Raw genomic sequence first — 11087 nt, forward strand, 5'->3', positions numbered from 1 at the left:
TCTATCTATCTATCTATCTAACTATCTAACTATCTATCTATCTATCTATCTATCTATCTATCTATCTATCTATCTATCTATCTATCTATCTATCTATCTTTCTATTTATCTATCTATCTTCCTATCTACTTCCAATGTTGCCAAATTAGCGTTTCTTCGTTGTTTCTTCAATGTTATTTTCTTCTCTAATTACAATGTCATTATAACATTTAAAAGGTTAAAAGTGTACGTAATATTCCATAATAAAACGATATAAAAACAAAAAAAAAACTGATAAGATTATGAACTTCTTCCAAAACACTTGTTAAAGATAATTAAAAAAAACTCAACAAAATTAGTCTAAAGTGTACAAATATAAAAAAAATACTATAAATTAGACAATATGACGGCAACACTAATATTTTAATTTGTAATTAATATGATTTATTAAACAAATTATTAAATACTTTAAAAAATAATAAGAGGTTCGTTTTGATTTTGTTTATATAAAAAATACATTTTGCGTCACTGTAAGTTTAAAATTCTTAAAAGAAAATTTAGTTATTTATTTGTTTAAGCTTAATTTGCATTAATTTATTATTTACTTGTTGCTATAGTCGGGTTACATTTAGTTTATAAATACAAAACTGTTTTTTTTTTTGTTTTTGTTATGAAATTTATAATTGATTTTCAATTGAATATGCATGACTTCATTTAGGCATAGAAAGCATTATTATTATTATTGTTATTGTTTCCTTTTGTCATTTTGCGGCAAAATAAACAATGAAAAAGAAGAAGAAGAAGAAAAATACAAATGCATGATATTGAGAGGGAGAGCAAAACATAAGAAGAGTGTGTAATATAAAGTATGTTTGTTTGGATGTAAACAATGTTGAAAATGAAAACATTTAGGATTGCCGGATTAAACGGTTTGTATGATGTTGCCAATTTAGTTAAAGTATTGCTAAAACGCTTATTTAAAGAATAACTATAAATTTAATTAAAAAACTAAGTATTTTATAAAAAATAATTGGGGTTTGATTAAAATTAATATATAACAATGATATTTACCACTTTAGAACAACATTTTTGTTTTAATATTTTATTTTATTAGTTTATATAAAAGCTAATAAAATTTAGTGTTATTATCTCAAGATAAATGTTTAAATAAATATTGTTTAACTCAAAAAAGTTTAATTGATGAGTTTTAGTCTGTGTGGAATGTTTTTAATTATTTTAAAGTTTCTTAGTAAAAATTTTATAACTTTTACACGGAATTTGTTAAGTTACAAAACTAATTACTAGAACGTTTTTAAATGTTCTAATAATAAATTTAAAGATGATCACATTAAAAAAAAAACACAAATCTTAAAAGAGTTGTACATTTTTAAGTAAAATGTTAATTTGTTTAACATTTGTGTAGTATATTTAATAGAATTCTTGGAATTTTCATTAAAATTTATCAAGAATTTTTGAATTTGTATATATATTGTTTAAGAGAAGTTTTTAAAGATTTACGGCGTCTATTTTGTCCAAAAAAGTGGGTAACACTGTATGAAAAAGTTGCAAACAAAGATGTGAACTGTTTTTATGTGAAAAATATTAAAAATATGAAACATTTATTAATAATTTTATATAAAATTCCTTAAATTTTTATGAAATTTAAAAATTTTTGTAAAATGTTCATAAAATTTTCTTTCAAAAACTTTAAAGACTATTTCTAATAGTACAAATCAGTTGAGTTTATTTACTTCAGTAAAAGTTGGCATCACTTTCTATCTATCTATCTATCTATCTATCTATCTATCTATCTATCTATCTATCTATCTTTATATCTATCTATCTATCTATCTATCTATCTATCTATCTATCTATCTATCTATCTATCTATCTTTATATCTATCTATCTATCTATCTATCTATCTATCTATCTATCTATCTATCTATCTATCTATCTATCTATCTATCTATCTATCTATCTATCTATCTATCTATCTATCTATCTATCTATCTATCTATCTATCTATCTATCTATCTATCAATCTATCTATTTATCTATCGATGATAAGGTTGCCAGATGTTTTGTTATAAAAAGTGTTGCAAATATAAAAATATTGCATTTTTATTGTTGAAAGTGCAACTTTTGTTAAAATAAAAAACTATTTCAAATTGTTTAAAACTGAATGATTTGCAAAGTTAATTTACTTATACAATAGTTGGCATCACTGTGCTAGATAGTTACTAAGTAAGAGATGGTAAAGTTGCCAGATGTTTTATTTTAAAAAAGTATTTTTATACAAAATTTGTATTATTGCAAAGAAAAATATCATGAAACTGCAAAAAGCAACACTTGCTTCTGCAAGTAGAGCAAAAAATTAAAAAAAAAAATACTATTTATAATTTGATAAAAATAATGTATTTTAATTGCTATAATAACAATTAATGAGCTCATAATGTTTAGCTTAATAATAAACAAAATAATTTTATTGTATTTAAATAATATAAATAAGATTATAGACATTAGGTTTCATTTAACATAACATTAAGTTTAAAAACTTTAAACTCAAAATATGAAATTAAATAATAATTTTAACAACATTTTTTTAATTGTTATCACGTGCTTTTAAATAAATCTTTAGAAAAAATATCTAAAATGTTTTATAATTTGTTGAAAAAATTTTGTCACATTTTCTTGGCATTTTCTACATTTTGGCAATAAATCAAAATTATTTCTTTAAGAAAAAGAAAAAAAAAACAAACACAATAATGAACATTAACAACATAATTTCACTTTCAGGTTGTTGCAATTGTTTTAAAAATATATTTCTTTTGTATGATTTCATAAAAGACAAAGCGAACAAAAACACCTGCATTTCAGTTAGAAACATAAAATTTTTGCTTAAATGATTAATGACAAAAAAATAATCAACAACTTAATGACTAGATACTCAAGAACAAATATGGTTGAGAGAAATATAATTAAAATTATAAATTTATAATTAAATCTGAACATTTTCGCTAAAAGAAGTCTTTAAAAATAAAGGTAAATGTCATGTTAAGGCTCATAGAAGTAATTGAGCGTTTACTTTCATTAATAAAAATGGGCAACACTGTGTAAGACAATTACAATTAAAGAACAAGGCTGCCATATGTCATGGTATAAGGAGGGTTCCATATGTTCTCCAATTAAAGATAAACTTTTCAAATTCATTCCATCCTTAATAAACTCTATTTATATAAGTTCAAACTCGTATTCCCTGTTCTTTCTTTGCCTTCACAAAACATTAAAACGTTGGCAACACCTATCCATCTCTAACTTTTCCTTTCTCGCTTCTCTCTTGATAGTATGACAGTAATGTATACATTTCTTTTGCTAGTTTTGTTTACATTTGTGATTGCAATTACTAACTGTCATTATCGTTTTTACAGCTGCTGAGTTGCCATATTTATACTCTGAGTACACAATATCCCTGTAATTAAATTGAAGGTGGCGTGGCAGTTACAACTTAGAATACTAATTAAATACTAAAATTCTCATAGTAATTTACTAAAGAATTTTATTTCTAAATATTATTATCATTTCCTGTCTACAATGATGATAAAAAATTTATATTTTAAATGTAAACATTAAAAAAAAAAAAAAAAAAACTTTTTTGTTAATTTTTCTTTGTTCTCAATTCAGAAAAAATACAAAAGTATTTTTACAGAAAATTTTCATATTCTTTGTACCTTGTTTCAATTTATTTTCATAATTTTCTTCGTTTACTTATTGAAATGGAAAAATTAATTTCTTAGCAATTTTTTACTTTTAGAATGGAAAATTTTTTTCTTAGAATTTTTTTTTAGTTGTTTATAATTATTTCGCTGTTAAATTGTTTAAAAGAAATAAATAAAAAAAAACTATTTATATTTTCTTTGTGACAAATAATTTCGGTGCCAAGTTGTCTGTCAATGTTTACAGCAGCCGTTAAGCAGTGACTGCAAAAAAATACCAACAACAACAATAGCACCATGATTATTATTATTTGTTTATAAAAACAGTCAACATCTTGGAGGTAATACGAACTTAAACAGACAGTAATGGGTAAATGTTATGAGTCTAGCCTTTAGTGTAGTCTAAAGTCTAGTCTATAGTCTAGTCTATAGTCTAGTCTATAGTCTAGTCTATAGTCTAGTCTATAGTCTAGTCTATAGTCTAGTCTATAGTCTAGTCTATAGTCTAGTCTATAGTCTAGTCTATAGTCTAGTCTATAGTCTAGTCTATAGTCTAGTCTATAGTCTAGTCTATAGTCTAGTCTATAGTCTAGTCTATAGTCTTGTCTATAGTCTAGTCTATAGTCTAGTCTATTGTCTAGTCCATAATCTAGTCTATAGTCTAGTCTTTAGTCTAGTCCATAATCTAGTCTATAGTCTAGTTTATAGTCTAGTCTATAGTTTGTTCCATAATCTAGTCTATTGTTAAAAAGTATTTGTTATTATTTTATCATTCACTTTTACTTTTTATAAATGTTTTTCCTATTTTATATTTTACTCATTAATTTAATTTTTTATTTAATTGTTTTTCTTAACTTATATTAATAATATGTAATTGTTTATTCAATGTTTGTTCTTATATTAATTTCAAAACTGTTTGTTTGTTTGTATTTATTAAAAGCATTGTGTTTACTTTTATAGACAAACATACATTATTTTGATTGAATTTAATTGTCAATTAATTCCTTTAAGTGAAAGGGTGGAGTTCTTTCCGTTTATTTATTTATTTAGTTTTTTTGTAATCTGTTTTGTAAACTTGTTAATTGTTATAAATTATTGATATGTGCATATTTATTAGGTATTTTTAGTATAAATGGAAAATTTTTGTTAAACAAAAATTATGGTTGTTTATAATTTTATTTATTTAATAAATAATAAATGTAAATTGTGTCACAAAAAGCTGAGGTTAAAGACTTTTGTGGGTTTATAGATGTTTTTTTGTGTAATTTTTATAAATAAATTGTGTTTATAATAGAAATAATAGAAAAACAAATAAAAGTATTGTATTTAAATATATAATTAGTGGCTGTTTAACGTAAAAAATAGGGTTTTTTTTAGCTTTAAATGTTTTCTTTGAAACAATAATTTTGCAAAATATTATTATTAATTGTTAATTTTTTTTCTCTTAAATGTCTTCCTAATTTAAAAAAAAGTCATTATTATTGATTAATAATTCCCAGAAACTATTAATTTTTTTAAAAATTAATTAAAAAAACTGAAATGGAATTAATTTTTAATTAAGTTTTTCAATAAACAACGAAACCATAACAACAGAGAAAGAAGAAAAAAAATATCCTACGCTTTGCCAACTTTTCTTTTCATTTTTAGTGTAATTTTTATAGTTCTTTCTTTTTACAGCTCAACTACAGTGTTGTATCATCATCATGAAACGTTTGTTCACCTTTCTTTTTTTTCCCTCTCTCTCTCTCTCTTTTTATTATTATGCTCCTGTTGTGTTTGGCAATACTGTCTTTGTTGTTGTTCTTGTCACTTTTTGCAATGTTTACTTAAATACGCACATATTTTGTCATTATTGTATTGTATTGCTTTGTTTGTAAACAAATTCATATACATTGAATCATACAAACATACTACGTACATATGTATATATTCATTAAAATCAGCTGATTTTTTGTACAATTGCCAATTTTTTCTTTTATTTTTCTATATGGGGTTTATTTTTCTTTCATCATCCGCCATTATACTAAGTAGTAAGTTGTAGCAAATTGATAAAAACAATAAAAATAAATGCAATATTTATAAATAAATTGAAAATGGATAAAAAAGTATGAGACAATCAACTTATTCTTTTAAATTTATTGATCAATTTATTTTGAGAAATTATGACTAGAGAGGGAAGAATAGCCAATGAAAAATTAGAAAGGAATGGGGGGGGGGGGTTAAAATAAGTCTTTATATCATTTCAATTTGTACCAAAACGTAAGGTGAAAATTTCATTTTAATTCTTTTAGGAATTCTTTGATAGTTTGTAGAACAATTTGAATGAATGATGATCTATGTTACACCTAGGATGTTTAGAAAACGTTAGGCCAAATCTCGTTGAAGGAGAGATACTCTATCTTTGCAGGTCTCTTTTATGTTTATAGCGTTTGATGAATCTGGGAAGATTTTGGTAAGGGATGGAAGTTTCGAATAAAGTCGATCTTGCAACTTACAGCGATCGTTAAGGAAAGATTACAAGGGTAACTCGTGGTTTACCGTTATGACGACAAATTCGGAATTTTTTTTTGACACTTCACCGCCATATTGGTCTTTTATCTATTTTTATTTGAGATTTCATTACGTTCCGCTGGTCATAATCATGAAATTGTTTTGTTTCAATGTGCGTGTGCTTGTACAGGAGAGAGTCTCATAAAAAGTTTTCGAAAGGTTCTTCTTCCTCCTCGTCTAAATAGCTTTTGCATCCTAATGACATCTATCTGACATCTATCTGACATCTATCTATCTATCTATCTATCTATCTATCTATCTATCTATCTATCTATCTATCTATCTACCTACCTATTCTCTCTTGTTTCACACATTAATAACACATAAAGAAAGAAATTACAATTCCTTATGTTGACATCACTGCTGTCACATTACGATGTGTTTGTTTATTTTGCTTAAAACTAAAATTCTTCATGTTGACATCACTGCTGTCACATTACGCTGTATTTGTTTATTTTTCTTTTTTTTGTTTATTTACAATTACTTACTCGCGCGTCTTGTGTCAATTAAAGCGATCGAAAATGTTTTGAATTTTTCAATATTTTCAAAGTTTTTTTAGGACGGCATAGCAACATGTGTTTCAGTGTTGTCAAAGTTATTTCCAGAAAGAAAAAAATGTAACAATAAAACTCAATTAAGAAATGATTAATGTTTGCAAAGTAAAAGAGTTCGAAAATTCCAAGGAATGTTAAACTATTTTTAAAGAAACCTTTTTTTATAAATAACTTGCAGTTTAAGTACTAAAATACATATTTATTAGTTTATTAATATTATATATATTGGGGGGTTAATGGGGGAAATATACAATTTATACAAAAATACTGTTATAACATAATCTTTAAACCACTATGGATACATCTTTCCATAAAGTTTGATTAAAACGTTCAAATTCCTTAAGTCTGGCATCCATATCGTTAAGTTTATTCAAAACTAGAGCAAACTTTTGTTCATAAAGATTAAAAATCACCTTAAATTCATGTCTTAATTTCTGCAATTCCTTTTGTTGTTCAAAATTTAAACGATTGTATTCCTGTATAGAAGATGGGGAAATATCAAAGTTCTCTTTACTTTTAGTTTCCTCTTGCTGAGAGTCAACATAATACTCATCATCTTGTTCCAAACGATAGAGACATTTTATACCCTGTATATATTCACCCGGAAAGTTGTCATCGTATTCATCACGTGTGTAGGAGATTTGTAGTGGCTTAATTACCATATCCATAAGCATTTGTAGATTGTAACAATTCCAATTGTTGTGATGTATATAGAATTGTGAAAGTTTTTCGAAATATTTAAAATTTAAAGGATTTATTTCCTCTATAAGATTATAGGAAACATTTAATGACTTCAACTGATTGATGGAAGCCATTACATTGATGGGTATTTCTTTGAGAGAGGTATTGCTTAGATCTAATCTTTCAAGTGAATTAATTTGCCAAACATTGGGTAAGGTGATTAGTTGGGGATTATTGGAAAGATCTAAATATCTGAGATTAAGAGTTTGTGCCAAAGAAGAGATTTGCTCTAAGGCATTATCTTTTAAACGTAAAGTTTCCAAATATTCGGGATTACTGAAATACAATTCTTTAATGGAATTTTGCTGAAAATCCACATGCACTGCCTCACCATAAATATTGACGCGATTAATGGAACAATTTTTAGCCCAAAGATTTTCCACTCTTATATTGCCCACAACTAGTACCTCCAATTGTGGATTATGGGAAATATCTAAATATTTTAAAACCAACTGCTCTTGAAAAGCAACATCTTGTATTTCACTTAAAGCATTCTGCTGCAGATGTATACTAAACAAACGCGGATTATTGGCAAAAAGTGAATTTGTAATAATTTTTAATCGATTTTCCGCTAAATTTATTTGTTGTATAGATGTTAGAGGAGAGAATATGTCCACGGGTAAAGTTTCTAAAAGATTATGATGTAAATCCAAATAGTTAAGTTTTGTTAAACCTTTAAAGCTGTCCTTATGCAAGACACTCAAACGATTCGAATCCAAAAATAAAAACGATAAATTCTCTGCCAAGGTAAATAACTCGGGTTTGATTTCACTTAAAAGATTCTCGGATAATAATAGAATACTCAAATTCTCTGACTTTAGAAAACTATCCCATGTTAAAGATTCTAAAGAACAATTTCTAAAATCCAGCTCTTGTATATTAAAGGTATAGAAGAGATTTAAAGGAAAATTGCTAAATTTTGAGTTGATAAATGTTAAAGTGAAATATTTCTTTTCTTCCTTGATTCTATAGGTGGTATCTGTGGTAAAACGTATTTCATATTTGCGATTGAATGTCACCAATATCTCTCTATTGCCATAATACATGCCGGAACAAACACCTATATCACTACATCTCTCATCATCCGAATACAATTCCACCTGTATGCTAAAACGCTTTTTTTCCTCTTCCACTTCCGCCATTTTAACTTCAGTAGTAGTGGTAGTAGTTGTCGTTTCCGTCACTTTCTCCTTTTCATCATAATCATAATAGTTTTCCTCATTTGTATCCAAATCTGTTTCCATTTTAATGGCCTTAATGGCCATTATCACCAACAATAACAACTTAAATCCTTTCATTATTTCCCCACACTCTTTTTTTTTCTTGGCAAAATTTTCACTCAAAATTTGTTTTTTTTTCTGCTTTTTTTCAAAAGCGTTTTATTTCTAAATTCGTCTTCGTGTTTCAACGTTTGATTTTTAACTGAATATTTTGCGTTTTTTATAATTTTAAAATTCTCCTATACGTTTGACTGCACAATTTTTGTGCTTAATTTTTTTTGTTTCATTTTTTTGTTAAATATAAATTATTTTATTTATTGTTATTGTTGTGTATCTGTGTATCTAAAGCTATTTGGTGATTATTTAGAATAAAAACTAATAATAATTATATGTGAAATATTTTTATGGAGTATACATTAGTTTACAATATGTTAGTTTGTTCATTCACACATTGTTTAAATGTTACAGTGTCGGAAAAAAAGCGCTATAATACCAACATTTGCGAGTCTCAATTTCTTGTAAAGTATTTTAACTTTAGACAGAACTAGAACAGAACTAGAACAGAACTAGAACAGAACTAGAACAGAACTAGAACAGAACTAGAACTGAACTAGAACTGAACTAGAACTGAACTAGAACTGAACTAGAACTGAACTAGAACTGAACTAGAACTGAACTAGAACTAAACTAAAACTGAACTAGAACTGAACTTGAACTAAACTAGAAAAGAACAAGAACAGAAATAGAACTAATTAATTAATTCATAATTTCCTTAACTTTTATCACCCACTGTAAACATATTGTTCATAAAGAAAATCTTTCAATATAAATACAAAATGTTTTTATAATAATATACGATTTTTTGCACTCAATAAAAAACCAAACAAAAATTATTAATAATATTTTTAATTCTTATTGGGTGGATGATTCCGTGGTCGCTCGTATTTGTTTATTCATGTGTATCGGTTTGAGCTTTTTTGTTTTTTTCTTTTTTTGTGTGATGCGCTGTAAAGCGTGTTTCATTAGAATTTTGTGTTTTTTTTCGATTTGATACATTTTTAATTGACCTCCACCTATGTCAATGCTATAGGAAGTATAAATAAGAGGGAGTTCAAGGGGGAATGGAGGAGAAGCTAGACAATGTAGCAGTATCATCTGCTTTTGTTATTATTGTAGGCAATTATTATGTTTTATAGTTAAAAAAAAACTAAATTTTCACAGTAAATAAAAAAGCGAAAAAAAATTCAGAGGAGACATGTAATTTTATTACTAATTTATTGTTACATTAATTCGAATTAATCGTATAACGTTTAAAACCTAAGAACAGGGCAAAATTATAAATATAAAAGAGGGACTTATATCAAAATATGTACATAGAAAGAGAGAGAGAGAAAACTCTCTCTAGACAATAAATGGAATGTGCTGATCATAAAGTTTGTTTTATTTTATGGCGAAATTGGAAATTTTTGTTACTAATTATCCAGTTGTATATTAATAATAAAAATTTTAATGATTAATAAAAAAATAATTTATATATATTTAAAGAAAGCAAAGATCATGTCATAACTGTAGTCATGTCAATTTTCTGCCCCTGTTGTTGCCAGATTGAAATTTGTTTTCAATATATGTCAATCGGTGGCTTGACCTTGTACTGGTGTAAAAAGGAAGAGTCACTGACATTTTGTTTAAAAATATTAGCGAAAGTTTATGGAGAATAATAATTGTTTATTTTAATGATAAACAAACAAACAATAAAGTTTTGAAAGCATTAAGAGAAGGTTGACTAACAGCAAATTCTAGAAACAATTACTACAAAATAATAAAAATTTCTTTTATTAAATTTCCATTAAAAAGCTTAAAAAGATTTTTTATTGAAAATTTGTTAACAGTTTCTTTGTTTGTTTTATTTTTAATTATTTCTTTTGGGTTTCTTCCCCTTGATTTTCCTTTTATTTACCAAAGTTATTATTACTATTATTGGTTTATTTCATAAACATTTGTTTTAGTATTAACCTTTTTTGGGTATTACCAACCGAAATATGTTGTGTGTTTAATTAACAAATAAACAATAAATAATCTTTAGCCTAATTGTTGTAAACAGTCTTTAAACAAATAAAAAGCAATTCAACAGAAAAAAAGTTTAAAAAGGAAGTTGAAAAAAAATCAGAAAAAATATATTTAAAAATGTGATCAAAAGATTTTTGTTAAACTGCAGCTTATTAAAAGAACTGAACTAGAACTGAACTAGAACAGAACTAGAACTGAACTAGAACTGAACTAGAACTGAACTAGAACTGAACTAGAACTGAACTAGAACTGAACTAGAACT

General features: G+C 25.8%; 1 protein-coding gene across 1 annotated transcript; it reads right to left on the reverse strand.

Moving 5' to 3' along the window:
• Positions 1 to 6981: 6981 nt before the first annotated feature.
• LOC111689007 (leucine-rich repeat-containing G-protein coupled receptor 5) lies at positions 6982 to 9033 on the reverse strand. The gene has a single exon (XM_023451507.2). It carries the CDS (start codon positions 8834 to 8836, stop codon positions 7082 to 7084), a length of 1755 nt encoding a protein of 584 aa, XP_023307275.2. The 5' UTR covers positions 8837 to 9033; the 3' UTR covers positions 6982 to 7081.
• Between the last annotated feature and the right edge of the window lie 2054 nt (positions 9034 to 11087).

The sequence above is a fragment of the Lucilia cuprina genome, chromosome 4, assembly GCF_022045245.1.
Source record: "Lucilia cuprina isolate Lc7/37 chromosome 4, ASM2204524v1, whole genome shotgun sequence".
Taxonomy (NCBI): Eukaryota; Metazoa; Arthropoda; class Insecta; order Diptera; family Calliphoridae; genus Lucilia; species Lucilia cuprina.